This window comes from Phocoena sinus, chromosome 11 (genome assembly GCF_008692025.1).
Source record: "Phocoena sinus isolate mPhoSin1 chromosome 11, mPhoSin1.pri, whole genome shotgun sequence".
In the NCBI taxonomy this organism is placed as follows: domain Eukaryota; kingdom Metazoa; phylum Chordata; class Mammalia; order Artiodactyla; family Phocoenidae; genus Phocoena; species Phocoena sinus.
Window position 1 is genome coordinate 82,584,787 of NC_045773.1, and position 20,529 is coordinate 82,605,315.

The 20,529-nt window shown below is 45.4% G+C and overlaps 1 protein-coding gene and 2 non-coding genes across 3 annotated transcripts; 1 reads left to right on the forward strand and 2 right to left on the reverse strand.

Moving 5' to 3' along the window:
• Positions 1-3,300: 3,300 nt before the first annotated feature.
• TRNAK-UUU lies at positions 3,301-3,373 on the reverse strand. The gene has a single exon. It is a non-coding gene; the product is annotated as a tRNA-Lys (tRNA).
• Positions 3,374-11,498: 8,125 nt separating this feature from the next.
• Positions 11,499-18,264, reverse strand: PRSS16 (serine protease 16). Its single transcript, XM_032649272.1, has 12 exons — positions 18,131-18,264; positions 17,895-18,055; positions 16,958-17,057; positions 16,686-16,815; positions 15,787-15,910; positions 15,441-15,518; positions 15,307-15,354; positions 14,562-14,852; positions 13,670-13,811; positions 12,093-12,272; positions 11,868-12,013; positions 11,499-11,752 (listed from the first exon to the last, which is right to left on the reverse strand). The coding sequence occupies exons 1-12, from the start codon at positions 18,198-18,200 to the stop codon at positions 11,684-11,686; spliced, it is 1,539 nt and encodes a 512-aa protein (XP_032505163.1). The 5' UTR covers positions 18,201-18,264; the 3' UTR covers positions 11,499-11,683.
• Positions 18,265-19,871: 1,607 nt separating this feature from the next.
• On the forward strand, positions 19,872-19,945 carry TRNAI-AAU. The gene has a single exon. It is a non-coding gene; the product is annotated as a tRNA-Ile (tRNA).
• Positions 19,946-20,529: the final 584 nt, after the last annotated feature.

Here is a 20,529-nt window from a genome sequence, read left to right on the forward strand (position 1 = left end):
TATTAACTTCTCCTATCATTTCTTCTAGGATGAATAATCCTCACCTGCCTTTGTTGTGTTGTCACAGTACACTGGTTGCAATGTTACCCCATCCATTCAGCATTTACTCTTGCTAGCTGTGGTTTATGGCTCTCTAGCATCAGTTAGATGTTTGTATACTGGAAATTTCAACCTTAAAGTATTTGGGATCATTTGAGATACTTGGAGACATGACTCACTAAAGTTCAGCCCCACACCAAGAAGGAAAAAAAAAGAGAGTAAAAAACCTTCCTTCAATCTTTTAATAATATTTTAAAATAAGAAATTCCTGTTATTGATGCCTGAGGGTGATGACATCTACTGGATGAGTTGATCTGTGCAGCTAATTGTTCAGTGGCTGTTATGAAGTAGATTTTATCTGGAAGGTGTTAATATATGAGAAAAGATCCTCAACACTGTGACAATTCCCACCAGTCAGTCCACATGCATTTCTCCACACCTCTGGTCTCTAATCTTCAAATCTTATGCTTTTCAGATTCCTGACCTTCCAGCCAACCATTCCCTTTTGCCTAGGATCCCATATACAGCTTTATCTTAGGCCACTTCTCTCTCCATGTAAAGAGGAACATCAAATGAACCATCTAAAGCTCTAGCCACTGGGAGGATTTCTTTTCACCATTATCTTGCAGGGTTACTTCTGAGTGGGAGATTGTGTCACAGCAGTTCATTTAAAGCTCACAGCAACATACAGAACTCACCTATCTATGAACAAGGTGATTTGATTACCAAGGGCTCTTCTACCTCATCCCCACATAATGGTTCTTTACTTCTCTGATATGTCAGACTGGACATTTCCACTGACATTTCATTAGTCAAATCAAGTCACATGGCCAAGTCCATGAGGAAGAGGAAGTGTGTATATTATATAATAAATATATTATTTCAATGAAATAATCATAAATAATTATAAATTCACATGAAGTAATTATAGTTATAAATTCACATGAAGTTGCAAAGATAATGTATCAAGGTTGCATGTATCAATAGTTCTTTTTTTTTTACTGTTGAGTATGGATGTATACTTCCATAGTATAGGTGGACCACAGCTTGTTTAACCTATTCACCTATTAAGGAACATTTTGGTTGTTTTCAGGTTTGAGCTATTACAAATAAAGCTCCTATAAATAATAATGCACAAGGATTTGTGTGGATATAAGTTTTCATTGTTCTGGGATAAATGCCTAGGAGTGGAATTGCTGAGTTGTATGGTAAGTGTGTGTTTAGCCCTTTAAGAAACTGACAAACTATTTTTCAGAGTGGCTACACCGTTCTACATTCCTATGAGCAATGTATAACAGATCCAGTTTCTCTGTATTCTTACCAGCGTTTGGCAGCTGTTACCATTTGTGATTCTATCTCTTGCAATAGGTGTGTAGTGATATCTCACCATGGTCTTAATATATATTTCCTAAATGACTAGTGATATTGAACATCTTTTCATGTGCTTATTTCTCATTTGTATATCCTCTTTGGTGAAAAGTCTTTTCATGTTTTTTGACCATTTTCTAATTGGATTGAGTGTTGTTATAATGTGGAGTTGTGAGAGGTCTTTGTATATTCTAGATATGTCTTTGCCAGATATGTGATTTACAAATATTTTCTCCCAGTCTGTACCTTGCTTTGTTTATTTTCTTAACAGAGTCCTTTGCAGAGCAAAAGTTTTTAATTTTGATGAAACCCAGTCAGTCAAATTTGTCTTTTATGGATTGTGTGTTTGGTGTTACATCTAGGAACTCTCCTCCAAGCCCCAGGTCCCCCAAATTTTCTCATATTTTTTCTAAAAGTTTTATAGTTTTATGTTTTATTTTAAATCTATGAACCAGTTTCAGTTACTTTTTAAGTAAAGTGTGAGGTTTAGGCGGCGGTTGTCTTCTTTTGCCTATGGATTGCTCCACCACAATCTTGTGAAAAGACTTTTATTCCTCTACTGAATTGCCTCTGCACTTCTGTAAGAATTAATTTAGATGTACCTGCATGTGGTGCTTTCTGGATTCTCTATACTGTTTCATCAACATATATCTATCCCTCTGCCAAAAATGTACACTCTTTATTACTGTGGCTGTATAATAAGTCTTGAAATAATAAGAATATTTTCTTCCACTTTATTCCTGTTTTTAAGAATCATTTTAGTTATTCTAACTCATTTTTCTTCCCATATAAATTTTAGAATAGTCATGTCTATAGCTACAAAAAAATCTTACCTGGATCTTGATAAGAATTATATTAAATTATGTTAAACCTCTATATCATTTCCAGGAGAGTTGACATCTTAGCTATGTTGAGTTTTATAATCACGGAATCTCTCTCCATTTATTTAGGTCTTTGATTTATTTCATCAGAATTTTATAGTTTTGTTGTTTCCAGCATATACATGTTCACATGTCTGGATAGATTTTCATCTAAGTGTTCTTTTCCTTTTTTAAAAAAAGTACTGTATTTTAATTCTGGTGTTCACATGTTTATTGCTAGTATATAGAAATACAATTCATTTTTCTATCTTGATCTTGTATTCTGTGACTTTGCTGAACATACTTATTAGTTCTAGGAGGAATTTTGTTTGTTTGTTTGTTTTTAGGTTCCTTAGCATTTTCTATGCAGACCATCACATAATCTTCAAATGGCATGGGAAATACAATCCTTCCACAGAGAGGGAGGGGGGAAATGTATATTTCTAAAGAGAAATACAATCCACTGAGCAAGAAATTGCACCACCAACACACAACAGGACAAAATTGCAGAAACATATGGTAAAGTATGCCAATATTTCTGGGTAGGGTGAGCATTTCACCTAAAGATCATACTGCAGTATTTGTGAAATAACTCCCTACCATTTGGGTTTACCATTAGAATGTGACATTACCACAGTTTAGTGGAGGGCTTTGCCATCTGCCAAGTAGGTCAGTTGTGAGAGTGAAGAACTGAAAATCTAAATGTCCTGACCCAGAGAATACTTTACCCAACAAATATAGTTTCCAGTTCCTTTTCTAAAGCACCCTAGTCTAGAGGGATAGCCTTCTTATATTTCATGGGCTGTAAGGGTTTTGTACTGCGTTCCTCAGGAAGTCTCTATTATTCAAAACTGCTAAAATCATCTTTTGTTTGGAACAGAATATCAAACCTCAACTACTAGTTAAGGCTGAAGGTAGCTGACTTCTTGGCTTTTTCTCACGGTAGGTTGGTAAAAGTCCTCGAAGTTTAACCCAAATTTTCCTTGGGAGAAAAGCTAAAGTACTAATGGTCCTAGGAAACAGAGGTCCATAGTGCCTGGACAGGGACTTGAACCCTGGACCCTCAGATTAAAAGTCTGATGCTCTACCGACTGAGCTACCCAGGCTCTGTATGCACTGTTTTATGAGGTCTCCTTTGCTTTATTAGTTTCAATTGCTTTGGGGGCATTCTTAACCCCCAACGGAATTTTGATAAATTCGATATTCCCCCTCACATTTTTTTACAGTGGACATGTAACATTCTTCTTCATAAGGTTCAATTTTTCTGAAGGATAGAGTAATTTATATCAAAGGAATCTTAAAACTATAGTAATTTAATACTTACCGACATCTCTTGAGAAAGAGAGAGAAGAGAAAGCCCTTGTAAAACTTCTGTGAAAGATTTTCCTTTGATCTTTTATTTCCTTGAATTCGTTATTTCCATCCCGTGTCTCCCATAGAATTTTATTCCAATACCACATCTTTTTATATTTAGTATCTTCTTGATTTTCCTACCATGCTTCTCTCTACCAAATCCAGGTATAAACATTGAAATCTGATGTTTCTCTTTTGAACCCAAATCTGTATTAAAAATACTTCTTGTGGATTGTGCTATATCTGCATCTACTTGCACATAATTAATCAAAGCATGATAAACACATAATAATTTAAACACCCTTTAATGGAGGACATAATGGAAATAAATGTGGAATTTGTCCTCCTCCCTCCTCCATGAAATCGTGTACGAGACTACGTCTACTGAAGGATTCAGTTCTTCCCATTGTTCCCGTGATGGGAGTCCGAGAGGAGAGCATATTTACACCCCGGGGCACTGTGCCACAGCCAAATGAGTCTTAATTTATCAGAAATGTCTTAATTTATCAAGCAGAAGGGCGAGACTTTTCCATGAAAGGTGAGAACGTGGGACTTACGTGCCACACTTCTATGGCAGGCTGATCCTCTGAGAGGTGACTTTTGAAAGGTAAATACCTTAGGAAAGGTGAAATATGATGTAAGATCTAGAAGTAGATTTCGTTCAACTGTTTGAATACAGCTTAACAATGGAGTTGCTACAAAACTTGCAGCCAAGGTTGGTTCCGATGCATCGATCTCTGGGTTTCCTGTCCAACACACTTCAGCTGGTCCACTCTGCTTATAAACGGATGTTCCCTCGTCGATATTCAACTCCGTTATCACAACTGGGTTTTCAAACACAAGAATGGCTTCTTCTCTTTTCGTTTTCCCCCGTCTTTTTCTTCCTCCCCCCTAGCTCAGCTCACTCCTCCCTTTACTCGGCCTCTTTTCGGTCCCCATGAGAACCACAGGGTTCCAGTAGCGCCTCCAAGTCTGCCCGTTTCCAATCCGCCAAATATTCAGTCTCTGAACCCGCTTCCTCAGAAGCTCGTCTGGGCTCACAGCAGCAGCTGCAGGGGGAACCTAGGAGGAGCCGGCGGGGCAAAGCCTTGAGGAAACCCTCGCTTGAGAAGAAACTGTCAAAAATCTCAAGAGGTTTTTCTTTGCCTGCAAGGGAGCCAGATTTTCAGAATTCCATTTCCGATTGGATAACGTTTGGATCCGTTTCGACAGGGTACAGGAATTCCTGTGTCTGAAAACAGAATTTTTGTTTTCGGAGTTGGTCTCGGAATAGGGCTTTTGGGAGCCTCTGCACACCAAGGCTCCTGTTGTTCGCGGCTGCCTCTGCGTGCTACCTTCCAGAAACTGCACTGCTAGGTGCGGAATAAGAACTTCACTCCACACAGAAGTAACTAGAAGCCACAAAAGTATTGCCCACCAAATCCAAATGTTAAATCTCTCCAATGTAACTTCCCTCCAAACGTCTATAGTCCCTCCTCTGGCAGGAGGGTAAATGTGACAGAGAAGTTGGAGTGGAAGGGGGCAGGGGAATTCCTGACTGTTTCGAGTCCTCTCTTGCTTTTGGACGTCGAGGTTGCATTTCCCCTGGAATTCCTTCTCCCTTTCCCATTTGCCATTTCCTACTTGTCCTTTGGATCCCAGTTCAGACGTTACCCACTACCTCTTCCCCGAAGCTTTTGCTGACTCCTCAAGACTGGTTTAGAAACTCCTGGAATACACCCAGGGTCCCTGAAGTTATTTCAATCCTATTAATAGTCCTTATTACATGTTGTATTATAACTACCTCTTGTATGAATCTTACATTTGCACACTCAGGGCTCAGTCCTTAAATACCACGTATATGCAAATGTCTTTCCACCTTGGACTGCTCCTTCAAACTCCAAATTCACACATACAGCTGCCTTCTCGACAAGTATTTTATATTTAACATTGCCAAAGACTGAAGTCCTAATCTTCCCCCCAAACTTTCCCCTCCCCAATCTCCCCACATCTCAGTAAACAACTACTCCATCTGTGCAGTTATCTGTGAATCTTTGCTTTTGCTGAGATCTTACATTTCATCTATCAGCTCCACCTTCAAAATATATCCATAATTCAACCAGCTTTTACTATTTATTTTGCTATCATACTAAAAGGCGTATCAATCTCTCACCTAATTTTAAAGAAATTTTTATTTTATATTAGAGTATAGTTGATTTACAATGTCTTAGTTTCAGGTATACAGCAAAGTGGTTCAGTTATACATATACATATATCTATTCTTCTTTCAGATTATTTTCCCATATAGGTTATTACAGAGTACTGAGTAGAGATCCCTGTGCTATACAGTAGGTCCTTGTTGATTATTTATTTTATATATAGTAGCGTGTATATGGTAATCCCAACCTCCTCCCCTCTCCTTTATTTCCTTTGACACAAATTTACATTCATTTTTGTTTCCTTTCTGCAAAACGATTTTAAAGGCATTTTACTGATTGAGCACGTCAGGTTTTATGTAAAGTTGCTCTTGTTGTGAATAAACAGGGAGTTCTTTACTCTGGAATTTTGCTTCTGTCTTTTCCTCCAGGCCAGTTCTACCTGGCCAAAAGACACAATCTGAGGTGAAGTCCAAACAGTCCTTATTTCATTGAAGAAAGAACGGAGTTTTAGCCTGCCCTGTGACCAATAGTGGTTGTGATCACAGCTGGCTAGTGGGAACATTTCCAGTATGTAGATCCTCAGGCGTTTCTCTGATCCATCACCTCAATTTTTGTAATAGACCCGTCACTGGTCCCCCGGTTTTTATTAACCTTGCCCCTTTCCTGTCTATTCTACACACAGAAGTAGTGCAAAATTCCCCAAGGGTTTGAAATTCTCCAAGAGTTTCCCTCCTGTTCAGTAAAGAAACCAACATGCTTCTCGTGGCCTGTAAGAGCCCTCCCCTCCTCCCCTCCACCGTCCTCTCTAGTTCCTTGCTCTTCCTCAGACAAGTCAGATGTACTCCTGCCTCAGTCCTTAGCATAGGCTGCTTCCTGTGCCTGGAAACACCCTTTCCCAAATACGTGCCTAACTCATTTCCTCATATCCTTCAGGTCTGCTCAGATATCACTCTCTCAGTGCAGGCTTACCTGTTCAACATATTTAAAATTACAAGACATTAAAAAGAAAAAAAAATCCCTATTATCTTTTTGCTATATTTTTTCATTCATACTTATCACTATCTACTGCACTATACATTTTACTTATTCATTGGTCTGCATTTCCCATTACAATGCAAACTCCATGAGGATAGAGTTTTGCCCATTTTGTTCACAGGTTTAGTCCCAGTATCTCGAGGAGTACATGTTAAATAGCAGCTACTCATTAACAATTTGTTGAATACATGTTGAATGAATGGTCTACCAGGGTACAATAAATGAGTTTTTCCACAGGTGAATATACAAGCAAATTTCAAGTGTTCAACCTTGAAAGGGGACAGGAATGGTCTGTTCATAGGTAAAGGTTCTGAATTCCATTCATATAGCTCCCTGTTGTGGGTGTGTGTACAAGCCTGACTGAGTTGCTAACTGTGGGTCTTCTGTTTAATTATGTGACCCACCATTGCTAGTCAGTGCTTGTGCAAGGACTTAAAGCTTGACCCTGCAGTTAGGACTAAGCACCTAAGACTTCTAATCTCATCTGGAGAGCTGCAGATGTTGATCTGTGTAATCAGTAGTTGTTCCACTTTCCAGACCTTCAACTGTCCAGGAATAAACCCTGACTCCCGAGCTACTGGAGCTAAGGCTGGATGAAGATAATACATGAGGCTCCGAGGGAGTGGGAACCTGTTCTAAAGAGGACACATTTTCCTATAAGGCTTCTGAATAGTGCTTTTAAGAAATTTTATTTATTTGGTTGTTTTGTATTTTGAAAAGGTAATATACTCATAGAGTTAAAAAATTTATAAATAGTTATACAGTTAAAAGTTTCCTTCCCATCCCTGTTACTCACCTACCTGGTTGTTTCTCTCTTCTCCATCATCCATAGGTTTCTACTATTATTAATTTGTTACTTAACCTTCTGGAGTTTCTTTTTCCCCTTGCATGTAAGTATATAGATTCATATGTTCTGGGTCTTGCTTTTAGTACCTCACAATATATTTTGGAAATCTTTACACATTGATGACATAGAAAGCTTCCTTGTTTGTCTTTGCTTAGTTTTACATTTTGTTGCAAAATATACAGAGAAGTAAATAAAACCTTATTTCTACAACTTAACAATTAATTATAAACTGAACACCCATTTAACCATTACTCAGGAGCAAAAAAAAAAAAAGAGCATTGCTGCACTCCAGAAGCCCTCAGTATGTCCCTTCCACTCACCCTGCCTTCCACACTCTTCTTATCCCCCCCACAATCCTGACTTTTATTGTAATCATTTTTTACATTCTTAATACATTTTACCATCTACACATACACCCCTAAACAATGTATCATAATTTTGTGGTTTTTAAATTTATATAAGTATAATCATACTAAGTGTTTCCTTTGTGTCTTCTTTTCACAAAATTATGCTTGTAAGATTCATCCATATATTTGTGTGTAGCTCTGATCTGTTCATTGTCAATTGTTGAATAGTTTTCAACATTATGTATCCAATTTACTGTAAAGGTTCATTCAGGTTGTTTCCAGTTTTTGGCTATACAAACAATACTACTATGAACATTCTTATACGAATCTCCTTGTGCACATATTTCCTTTGTGTATTTCTAGGATAATAAGGTATGTATATCTTCAACTTAGTAGATAGAGTGTCTCTTTTGTAAGTGTCTCTTACAAAAAGGTAACTTCTATAATCCAAAACCACACTCTTTGTTGTTCAGACTGTTCCAGGTTTGGTCATTGGGAGCTCTTTCCCTGTTAGAAAGAGACAATTGGCGAAGCTGTTTCTTTCTTAGTGTTGATATTAATACATTTTTTCACAGGTCATATAAAAAATCTTGTTTCATCTTTCGCAGAACTAGTTAAGACCCAAGTGTGGAAGTGTAGAAAGTGTGGATGGTTTCCCAGGGTTTTTTTGGACGTAAATAATCCAATACGGTCAGTTTCTTTGCAAGAATCAGTTACCCAGTGGAAAAATAATATGCCCAAAGCGGCTCTATTTCCCTTGCTGGGTCACTCCCTGCTAACCTTTCGCCCTGCAGATGGAAGTCAAAACAGGACCGCAACCTTGGGGGACATCAAAGGCGTGTGTTCAAATTTTTTAAAGTTCTCAGCGAGAGGTTTGTCTTCCACACATTAATTGTGATATCGCGGTGAACCTAAAACTGGCAGAACTCTCGTCTGTGTATAAATGTAAGAAAGTGATCTCATTGTATACAGCTTGGCCCGCACGGTGATCGAATCCGCGACTTTGGTATTATTAGCGCCATGCTCTAATCAACTGAGCTAACCGGCCGCTGGATAGCTGTGTTGTTTCTCCTTAGATAATTAAATGTAAACGAAATAAAACGGTTTCTTCAAATTCTTCTGGGGGTGGGGAAAAGGGAACATAAAGAACCAAAACAAACCAAAATTAACATTAAAAAATCACATTCTTCCTAGTTCACTCTCCCCTATCGCGGAGTTAGGAAAAAGAGAAAAACTTAACATTTGGCCTGAATGAACTCTACTTCTTGGGGGCCCCTCTCAAACTGACAGTTCTGACCCCAAACGATCAGAGCCCCGGAGTGAGGTGTCCTTCCTCCTACCCAGGGAAGACCGGGGGTCAACGAGAAGATGCTCCAAGCCAGATTTGGCGGCGGGCAGGCAGATCACGAAACTGACCACGGAGCGGCCACGGAGCAGGGCTCCGACGACTCGGCCCCTGCGCGCGCCTCTTGCGGATATACTGCGCTCCTGGAGACCCTTTCGGACAGATCCCAGGACATAAGACCTGCGAACTTGCACTCTCTTGCCGCCGGCCTCGGCCTCGGAGTGATCCTGAAATGCCTTCCGCCCCGCGCACTGTGTGGTTGGCCCTGACCCGGAGCAGAACTACGCCCCCAGAATCAGGGGCCTTTATCTGGACCGGAAGAGAAACATCTAGATCTGAGAAGGGTGGCAGCGTCGAGACTCAAATTGAGCAACTTCAGAGGAAAGAGGCAGAAACACCTGCACCTGTCAGGTGCGGAGCAGCCCCAGCTTTTTTCACTGGCCAATGGGCCTCCAGAGAAAACCCTCAAAGGCTGAGGTAATCAATATTCTGGAATACCTGAGAGCTAGCCCTGGCACCACAGACACATTGGTAGGGAAGCTCTGAGAATACTTAAGGGAAGGTAGCCCAGCACCAAACCCAAACCCATTCGAATAATACATGGAGAAGAAGTTTGCAAAGGAGAATGAAAGAAGTTGCATCCAGCAAAGTAGGAGGAAAAACAAAATTATGTGAAGAGTTGAGGGTTGACCTCATTCTTTCATTTCTCAATAGGTACTGAGTACCCACAATGTGTCAGACCATGGTGCACATGCTAAATATATAAAGGGAGACACTGAGGCTAGACCTCAGCATGAGGGCCTGTGGTTAAAGAGCAGTAAATGGTACAGGGTAGCACCCGGTGAGCTGGGATTAATCCTCAGAAGAAGAAAAAAAAAAAGTTACTCCTCAGGGTTTGGAGTCAAGAAAGGCAGGGAGTGACTTCCTCACAGAATGGGCTTTATGGCTTCTGTTACCATCCCAGCCCCCAAACCCTTGTCCTGACTTGTCTTTACTACTTCTCCACTTCCCAGCTTCGCAGAGGCACTCAGTAGCCCTGACTTGCTAATTCCTGCTCCTGGTGTCTGTGGCTCTGAGTGCTGAACAGGGCACTGTTGGCAGTGCTAAAGCAGGCTAAGCGGGACCCTTAGTACTGGGGTCGGACCCCTTGGTACTGGGCCCAACCTCTTAGAACTTGGGGGTGTCCCCATCAAGAAGGTTTGACCAGAACCCTAAATCCCTAGGGCTGGAAGCTGGAAATGCCCGAGAGTGACATTTAATTATGGAAAAAGATGGTGAGTGAAAAAGATGGAAAACTGAAAGACAGACAGACAAAGATTAAGTGACAGGAAGAGAAATAGAGACAGTGGGGAAGAGCACAAGGGACAGAAACAGAGCCTGAGGGAGAGAGATATTGAGAAGATAACGAAGGAGAGATGGAAAGTCTGAAGAGAGGGAAATAGAGGCAGAGAGAGAGTGAGAGAGAAAGTGACTAAAGGGACACAGGGACCAGAATGAGAGACAGGAGTAGAGCGGTGGAGATAACTAAGGACCGAGCAAGCAAGAGAGGAGAGTAGAGGAGATGCTGACTGGGAGACAGGGACAGAGACACAGACACAGAGAAATAAACAGAAACAGACTAAGACACAGAGAGAGACAGAAAGAAAGATATCCAGAGAAACAGGAGGAGGTTGAGAGACAATTAGAGACAGAGACAAGTTAGACAGGAAGAGACTGAGGGAGGAGGGCACAGTGAGACAAACAGTGAGAAGCAGAGACAGGTCAGGGTCTGAGGTCCAGAGAGAGACATGAAGCAAGGTGCCCAGTCCAGGAGCTGAGCAGAATTTGAGACAGAAGCTGATTTGCAGGGGGAGGAGATGAGCATAAAGAGCCATATTTCTTTGACATTTAAAATAACAACATTCGGGCTTCCCTGGTGGCTCAGTGGTTGGGAGTCCGCCTGCCGATGCGGGGGACACGGGTTTGTATCCTGGTCCGGGAGGATCCCACATGCCGCGGAGCGGCTGGGCCCGTGAGCCATGGCCGCTGAGCCTGCGCGTCTGGAGCCTGTGCTCCGCAACGGGAGAGGCCACAACAGCAAGAGGCCCGTATACCGCAAAAAATAAAAAAAAATAAAAAAAAATAACAACATTCACGATGAGAAGAATCACTTATATTCACATAACTCTTTGTAACAAAGCACTTTTAGTTGGGAGTGAGGACATTTGCAGACACAAGTCAGTTTTATGCAGAACAGGTGCTAAATCCGAATTCCTGGGAATTTCCTCTTTCAAAACAAGCTTTCTCTTGTCCAATAAGTGTATACATCCAGGACTGAGGTGGCCACATGGGGAATGGTGAGGATGTGGGGCTCAGACCCCACCCCTAACCTGGCTCTTCTTTGCCGGATCAAGCCAGGTCTGCAGCTGCTGGAAGATGTTCTGTGGCGAGGTGGAGAGAATTTGGACAGTCAGACTGCAGCACTAGTAGAGAGCAGGAACATGCAAATTAGTATGCAATGACAGTGCAAATCACCCAGAGCTTTTTCTCGATTACCTGGCGTGCTAGGCGGAGGCTGGGGGAGTCTGAGGGTCTCTCAGGTGCCATGTCCAAGCAATGAGAAGCATTAGGGATGAGAAGGGCTGATTCTGAGGGTCCCAAAGGCTGTGTTATACTTAGCACATGCCAGGGGTCTATATCCCCTGGAAAGAAAGGAGAGAATGGTGTGTTGAGCTGGGGCCAGGTAGACACTAAGGAGTCAGGTTCTGATAGCATGCTCACCATTAACAAACAGCACTTGGGTAGCCCCTGGGGTCTGGCCACCATAGTAGGAGTTTGTCTGGGACACAGCCTGGGCTATGGATGAGGCTGAAAACCCGAACACCTGCTCACATAGCTCTAGTTGGGAGGGCAGAGCTGGGAGCTGGGAGAAAGGGCATCCAGGGACCTCACAGGTGACATCTGTGGAGAGAGGTATCCATAAGTGTGGAGTACATAGCCAGCCCCCTACCTCTTTAATAATCGTTTACAGAGCTCTCCCTACTGATGATCAAGACAGCTCCAGACCCTCCTTTCAATAAGTTCATGGTTCCTGTCAGAGACATACTCAGCCCCAGACAGTGATGGCCCAGAATGATCAGGGCTGTTATGGACAAAGGCCTGGGGTAGGGGTGGGGCCGTCTCAGAGGGAGCACAGCGGGCTCAGGGACGGCATCCTGCAAGGGATAAGACCTTAAGGAATTAGCCGGAGTGAGGCAAACAAAGAAAGAAAAGAGGAAACCGCATGTGCGAAGGTCTAGAGGTGAGAAAGAGACTGCAGTGCTGAAAGCACAAATTGGACCCCTGCTTAATATCCATAGCTCCTCTGTGCTTTCAGGGTAAATCTAACTTCTCAGCCTCACATTAATTCATTCCTTCCTTCACAATTTATTTGAGCACCTACCATGTAGCCAGATATATGTTGAACAATATATTGGGAACATAGTGACAACAAAACAGCCCCAGGCTTTGCTGTCACAGAACTCACAGTCCAGAGGGGAGATAGGCAATAAAGAATGTATGGTAAGACTGTGGAAAGTGCTAAGGAGAAGAACAGGGAGCTAATGGGGTGGGGCGCAGGGAGGCAGACTTATCTTGAGAGATCTGCCTCCCTTCCTGAGGAGGGGACATCTTGTGTTGAGACTTGAAAACGAGTAAACTGTGTGAAGAGGGGAAGATAAGTAATCCAAGAAAATGCCTGAGGATTAGGAAGATTGGTGTATCTGCCGGGTGGGGGTGTGGGGGTGTGGGGGTGTGGGTGTCAAAATATGCAAAGCCCTGTGAGGAAGTTGCATTGTATGGGTGAAAGGAAGTCCTAGAGACCAGAGAAGAGGCTGGGTCAGGGATCCAGGCAGGAGAGCATGGGGGTCCCTACCAGGACAGCAGAGGTGGGAAGAGAAAGGGGTTGGGTGAACTGCAGAGTTGTCCAGGATAAAGAGTGGGCAAGACTCAGTGATTGACAAGCTATGGGGATGATGGGAAGGAGGCACGCAAATCACTGTTAGGGTTTCTAGCCTGGTAACTGGAGAGGGTAGGGCCATTCCTGGGACAGGCACACAGATGAAGAGCAGATTGAAGGGACGATCACTCATGTTGAGGGCTAAGTGTGTGAGTGAGAAGGTACGTGAGGGCCAAGCACACACGCACACTCTAGTACGGCTGTTCACCCCACAGCCCACACCTGCAGGTTAAACGAGGCCCAGCAGTCCGGCTAGTTGTCCTATGGAAATGAAAACGAATCCAGACTACCTGTTAGATGGCTTGTCTGGGCATAGCACAGAATGTATGTTTTGGGGGTGAGGGTTAGGCCAGTCACTCACAGTAGCCAAACTCGGTACAGGTCTGGTACAACCACTGCCGGTCGCCAACGCCGGCCACTTGGGTTTCTGTGACCTTCAGCTGTGCCACTGTCTCTGCTCGAGAAAAGCTTAAACACTTCTGACCCAGGCTGTGTGTGACAACCTAGGGGACAATATACATATACACATACATACATACATACATTCCTCCCTTCCCCCCATCAAGCCAGGGCTGGAGCCATAGATCCCTACAAGTCAAAAGTCAGAAGTCAGAAGAGTGAGTCCTTGAGTTCTCCTGGGATTCAGTCGTCAGAGGTGGTGGGGACCTAGGTCCCTGTAGGTTAGAGATTAAGGTACTAGATGACCAAGAACATCTTACCTGTGAGATCTTGGGCATGTAAGAATATCTTAGATCTCGGTTTCCTCAGCTGTGCCTACCTCGAACTATTATGAGAATTCAATGAAATAATAAATGTGAAGCACACTGCACAGTACTTGGTGCAGAAAACGCTGGAAAAGTGACAGCTGGATTGTAGCTGTGGATTCCGAGGCTGGGAGCCCGGTCTCTAGAACTGTGTCCCCAGGGCTACCGTTTTTCATTCTATAAATACTAATTGAGAGCTTGCTGTGTGCTAGACGCTGTTGCAGCCTCCAGGAAGAGGCCAGAACAAGGTGGGCAAGTTAGATAGTAAGCATAGTCGTTAACATTTGCATACGGTGTGCCAGGCTCCCTGTTGAGTGTTTTCCATGCCCCTACTTCATTTCACCTCCGAGGTCCCTATGAGATGTCATACCCATTTTACAGATGAGGAAACTAAGGTGCAGAAGGTTTTACCCTTGACGAAGATCACACAGCGGAGGTGGAGCAGGAACCCTTGTCTGCCGACGCCTGGCGGTGCTCAGGGGTGCTCACCTGCACTGCCCGATGAAGCCCGCAGTAGGGCGCAGGGCTGCTGCAGTGGTCCCGGTCCCCGAGGAGGAGCCCGCAGAGCTTTCGCACACTCAGCGGCGCTCCCGCTTGCCCGTCGTACTGCACTGCCCCTCCCACGAGTGCCTGCAGCGCCCCCAGCAGCTCTGCCTGGTCCGCAGCGCGCCCCAGGGACCCACATGCGCCCAGCTCCGCTCGCAGCGCTGCCTGAGCCGAGCGGCCCGCGCGCAGCCGTCGCTCCACCTCCGCAAAGGCTGCGGACGCAGCAGCCCGGCACTGTTGGGAACGAGAGGCAGCGTTGGCGAAGACTGGGACCCGGGCCCCGGCCTTTCCCTTTCCACGACCTGCATCCTCCCTGGGCTCCCCACTTTCCCGGCGCCAGATTCATCCCGGGGGCTGTTGAACGCCACTCAGACCCGAAGCCCCGCCCTCTTCCGGCTCCCCTCCGGGTCGTCCCCCAGGCCCCGCCCCACAGTGGAACAGCCTCCTGATAGGGTCTTCTGTCCCCAGGCCCCGCCTCCGTATCAGCCCCGCCCCTGTTGGGTCTCCTCCCTTCTTGGTACCCGGACCCATCTTCAGCTCCCACCTTCTTCCCAAATCCACCCACCTCTCGGGGCTCCCAAGTCCCTCAGACCCCGACACCTTGCAAGCTTCAACCTTTTCTTTTGGCCCCCATCCTCAAGGCCTCTTCTCTCTCCCTATCCCCCTTGGCCTGGGCCCCACATCCTACCTCCAGGGATCCGCCAATCGCAGTGTTCATTAGGCTTCTAGACACCACCTAAAGTCCGACCGCGGGAGAGTATCAGGTGACTCGGACCGCTGAGGCCCTCCTCCCCACCCGGACCCACCGCCCGCCATCCTTACGTCATTATACTCGGAGAAATCCAGTATGGCCCGCACCGGAGCGGAAGAGGCGACGGAGGCGAAAATGAGATGGGGAAACTGAGGGAGGAGAAGTTGTCAGCCTGGGGGCTTAGGGACTGGGATCCCATATCTTCCCGCCCCTGTGTCACTCACTCGCTGTGTGATCTTAGGCAAGTCCCTACCTTCTATACACGGGACTCCCCTGAAGGCAGATTGTAGGAAGCTCTTCTGGGCGGAAAGGAGAGTGTGGGAGGAGGGAATGTGGTGGGCAGTATTCTGTTATCTGAGTTGGGGACCCCGGAGTCCAAGTTCCCTCCCCCCAGTCCTCCCAGAGGAGTCCCGGGACCTTCAGCCTGGCCCAGGCAGCCAGGGAGCCGGCATAGGAGCCTCCGAAGCAGAGCCAGGGGCTGGAGAAGGAGACGTTGAAGAGGCGGGAGAGTGCGAGGCGGGCAGAGACCACATCGGCCAGCCTAGGGTCAGAGGGGAGGCTGGGTCAGTCTCCAACACCGGGAATCCCTGAAGATTCCCCCGTTGTATAGGCGGGAATGGAGAATGGAGGGAATCTGGCCAGAAGCTAGGGCTCTTTTCTCATGAGGTATTTCTGAGGACTCCGCATGCCCACAAACTCATTTCTTCATGAGTGCCTAGGTCAGGGGAGACCCATCTGGAAAGCCTCCACCATTCTCTTCCAGACTAGGTGGGAGAGGGAAAACCTCCAAGGCAGTTTGGGTGAAAATCTAGCCTGTAGGAGAGATCAGAGAGTTAACTGGGGAGCCAGAGCCAATCAGACCTTGTGGCCATTGCAAAGCTTTTGTCTTTACTCTGAGTGTGATGAGAGATATGTGAAGGATTTGAGCCGGGAGAGAGGTGATCTGGTTTATGCTATAATGAGCACTCTGCTTCATCTGGAGAGTAGACTGGAGGGATCAAGGGCAGAAACAAGGAGACCAGTGAGGAGGCTCTGTCATCGAGGTAAGAGATGCTGGTGGTCTGGACCAACAGGCTGTAGTGAGACCGCAAAACGTAAGAATACAGTGGAAGGGGGGGGTTGGGGGAAAGGGAAGGAGAGAGACCCAGAGATGGGGAAAGAAAGAACAGGACACTGAAAGACAGAGATAAAAACATGGGACCAGAGACTCAGAGGTCAACTTCAGGCAGTGGAGGAGAGAGACACAGATGCAGAGATGCCAAAACACAGACATCCTCAGTCCCATGACCCCAAACACTTTCCCTACCCCTACTCACGCATGGCGGCTGGACAAGAAGCGGAGCTGGGCCACGTCGAGCCCCTCAGCGGGTATACTCAGGCCATAAAATCTATGTTCCAGACCTATCACCAGGGCCCCCCAGACTGGGGCCAGGGTTGCAGGGTGCCCTGTGAAGAGTCCAGAGGGTGTGTGTGTGAAGTGGGTGTCAACTCCCGCAACTCTCAGACCTCATAGCACTGCAATATGCAACTCCCCTTCCTGGCCTCCACCAGCTACTCATCTATGTCTTTCCTCACCCTTGCATCTTACCTCTCATCACTGAACCAGGCCCAAGGCTGCCTTCGCCCCCCAGATGCAGGAATACAGGCCCATCCTGGCTGGTCCAATGTTGGTCATTTACCCAATACCGCTAAGAGGTAGGATGGGGAAGAAGAAATGGGATTGTGAGAGTTCTGACCTGTTCTTTATTCCCTGTTCGCTCCAGTCTCTCTCCCTAATGGATCTCTGTATACCTATAGTATCTGAAATAGGCTTGTTTATTTACGTGTTCATTTCTCTCCTCTTTGTCTCCTCATCTAGAATGTAAGATCTACAAGAGCGGATATTTTTGTCAGCTTTTTCACTCTTATATCCCCAGGGTCAAGAATAGTGGCTAGCACTTGGTAGGCACTTGCAATATATTGAAATAATAATTGTAGAATAAATAATGAATGCAGATGGATTTAGGAATAGGGCCTACGTGAGATGACCTCTGGAGACTGTGGATAGAGTAGGTGTGAAAAATGGTAAATCTGTTCATTCATTCAGTAGATACCTTCAAGTGCCTATTGTTAGCCAGGTCTGGTTCCAAAGATGGTCCAGATTTTTGCTCCATACTGAGACTTGGTGGTGGGTTTAGTGTGTAATCTGAAGGATGCGGGGGCGGTGTTGAGGGGCAGTGAGGGAGTGAGAGTGAATGACAGGGAAAAGGAAAGACTGAAGGACAGGACCTGAGGGACAAAAACAAGTGGGAGGCTGAAGAAAAGAAGGGGAGATTAGGGGGTAGAGGGCAAATCCAAAAAACAGAGGGGCTAGACTAAAGGGCCATAAGGGATTCTGACAGCAGGAATCGGATAAGACTGAGGGGGAGAGGGATGGGGAGACAGAGGTGTAGAGATAGGAACGGAAAGCAGAGAACAAGGGGCAGGGTAGGGAGACTAAGGAGGGGGGCAGGGGACACAGTGGTCTCCCCCTCTCCGGGCCTCACCTGCAGGAAGGATCGTCTGTCGGAGGCATTGAAGGGGTCCAGTGGTTGTTCCAGCCACCCCTGTTTTGGGAGGGCCACACTTCCTGGGTCCAGGCTCAGGCCCAGGCCAGAGCTCTCCTGAAACCGCTGAATGTGCTCACCCAGGCGCCTAAGGAGGGAAGCTGTGGGACGTGGAGGGGAAAGAGTCAGGCCAGGCCCCCTTAGGTCCCCCTGCCTGACACTCAGGATCCTCCTACCTGGAGCTGAGGACCCCAAGAGGGAAACCAGGAGCAGAGGGCCCAGCCACGGGACAGGCCCAATGGCCATGGTGTCCAGTCCTCTGTGCAAGGGCTCTAGGTGCTGTGTTCTCCCCGCTCACTCAAGACTTCATCTAACGTTCCCAGGGCTGGCCTTTAAATTTATAGTCTTTGATCAGGAGCTCAGGTTTCTTTCCAGACTCCTGTCCTGGGACTGGTCAAGCTTCTGTTGGAACCACTAAAGCGAGGCAGGGACGCCAGAGTCTGTATATAGAGACCTGCTGGTGTGCCCCCCCCGGATATCCAATTACTTCTCTCTCTGCTCCCGATTTTCTCCTCTCTTGCCCCCTGATCTCCCTCCCCTCTGGCCCTCAGTCTCCCTGCCTGTGCCTCAGTCTCTTCTTTCCTTCAGTCACCACTTCTTTCTACCTCAGGACCCCCTCTTCCTCTCTCTGCCCTCAGCACACTTTCAGTCCCCCTCAGTTGCCCCAACACTCAGTCTGTCCCTCTCTTTGTTTCTCGCTTCTCTTTCAGTCTTCTCTCTATTTCAGTCTCTCTCTCGTTTAGTCTCGCCATGTCTATTTTCCAGTGTCCCCCTTTTTCTGCCCCTCATCAACCCCCCCACCAACCATCTGACCCACAATCTCACCACGTTCCTTAGAGTCCTTAGAACACTTTGAGTATCTCAGACTTACTCCTGCTGTTCTCACTGTGGATTCCTCTTTCTCCGTAAACCCTCATGTCGTGCTCCCTCACCTCAGCCAGATCTCTATTCAAAGGTCAGATAGGTCTTCCATGGTCAGACAAATTGTCAAACCTGTAGGTCTCCTTTATTCTTTACTCATCTTCATAGCAACATAGCAACATCACTATCAGAAGTATACATATTTTATTTATTTATATGGTTCATCATCTGTCTCCCAGACTAGAAAGTAAGCTCCATGGGGCTATGGATTTTCATCTCTTTTGTCCATTGCTAAATATTGGGTCCTTACTACAGTGTACATAGCGGGCAATCAATAAATGTTTGTTGAGTGAATGACTAATCCATCAACTAATGTTGCTGGTTCTACTCTAAAAATTTATCCAGAATCCAACAACTTCTCCCCACCTCCAGCTCTCTCACTTTCTTCTAGCCACCATCATCTCTGACTTGGACTATCAACAAGCCTCTTAGCTTTATCTCTATCTTCAAAACGGACATATTTTACTTCTGGACAATGCACCTTTTTCAATGGTTAAAGCAGATGTACAAGGTATGTTTGATGGGTCACAAGACAGGCTGTTCTAGTCAGCATAAAGTTCACACCAAATCATGTATAAGTCACAATGACTTCCCCATATTGCAATATGTGAGGTGGCAACCTTGTCTGGGTTTGGTTTCAGGGTAATGCTTGCCTGGTAAAATGTGTTTGGAAGAGCCTCCCCCTCTTCTACTTTTTGGACGAGTTTGAGAAGGACTGGTCTTAATTCTTCTTTGAATGTTTGGTAGAATTTACCAGTGAAGCCTAGACATTTGTTTGTTGGGAGGTTTTTGGTTACTGATTCAATCTCCTTGTTAGTAATAGGACTGTTCAGATTTTCTGTTTCATCACGATTCAGTGTCGGTAGGTTGTATATTTCTAGGAATCTATTTCTTCTAGGTTGTCCAATTTGTGGACGTATCATTTAGTTCTAGGTGGACACAAGAATGTGAAACCTGTTATTTTATGTGAAAAGCAACACCACCCTTGCTACAAGTGGCCGGTTAGCTCAGTCGGTTAGAGCGTGGTGCTAATAACGCCAAGGTCGCGGGTTCGATCCCCGTACTGGCCAGTACGTGTTTTTGGCTCTTCAGTTACTAAATAATCTTCCTGCAGGCACCTATCAAATTAAATAATCTTCCTAAAGGCACCTATCAAATTGGAAATAACCTCGCAGACATAAAATTGGGATTAAATGTTGACTTAATTTGTTCTTCAGCAATGGCACCTACCTTCCTTGTCACCCCACCTGCTTTCCCCGCCCCCGCCCCTCCCCCCCCAGCAAACATAGTCTCAGCAATAAAATTGGGATTAAATGTTGACTTAATTTGTTCTTCAGCAATGGCACCTACCTTCCTTGTCACCCCACCTGCTTTCCCCGCCCCCGCCCCTCCCCCCCCAGCAAACATAGTCTCAGCAAGAAGTGAAATTTAGATGTTTCAGGTTTGACAAAGGTGCATTTTCATCACTCAATCCTTGAAATACAAAACCAAAGTTCATTTAAGGAGGGAGCAATGTTGGTAAGGCACAGTCCCTTTGAAAGAGCTTATGACTGATGTTTTCTGGGAGGGGGCTTAAGATAGGCTTTCGGAGGCTAAGTGGGTTGACATATTCTATGGAAGCATGGTTATTGGGAGGAACTGCTGTTGTTTGGTT

Excerpts from the sequence above, each read along its gene's own strand:
- PRSS16 (XM_032649272.1), bottom strand. The coding sequence starts at position 18,200 with ATGGCCATTGGGCCTGTCCCGTGGCTGGGCCCTCTGCTCCTGGTTTCC. Across the intron at positions 12,014-12,092 it reads CCAAGTGCTGTTTGTTAATG|GGGATATAGACCCCTGGCAT; the intron begins GTGAGCATGCTA and ends CTTTCTTTCCAG. Across the intron at positions 11,753-11,867 it reads GCCTCCGCCTAGCACGCCAG|AACATCTTCCAGCAGCTGCA; the intron begins GTAATCGAGAAA and ends ACCTCGCCACAG.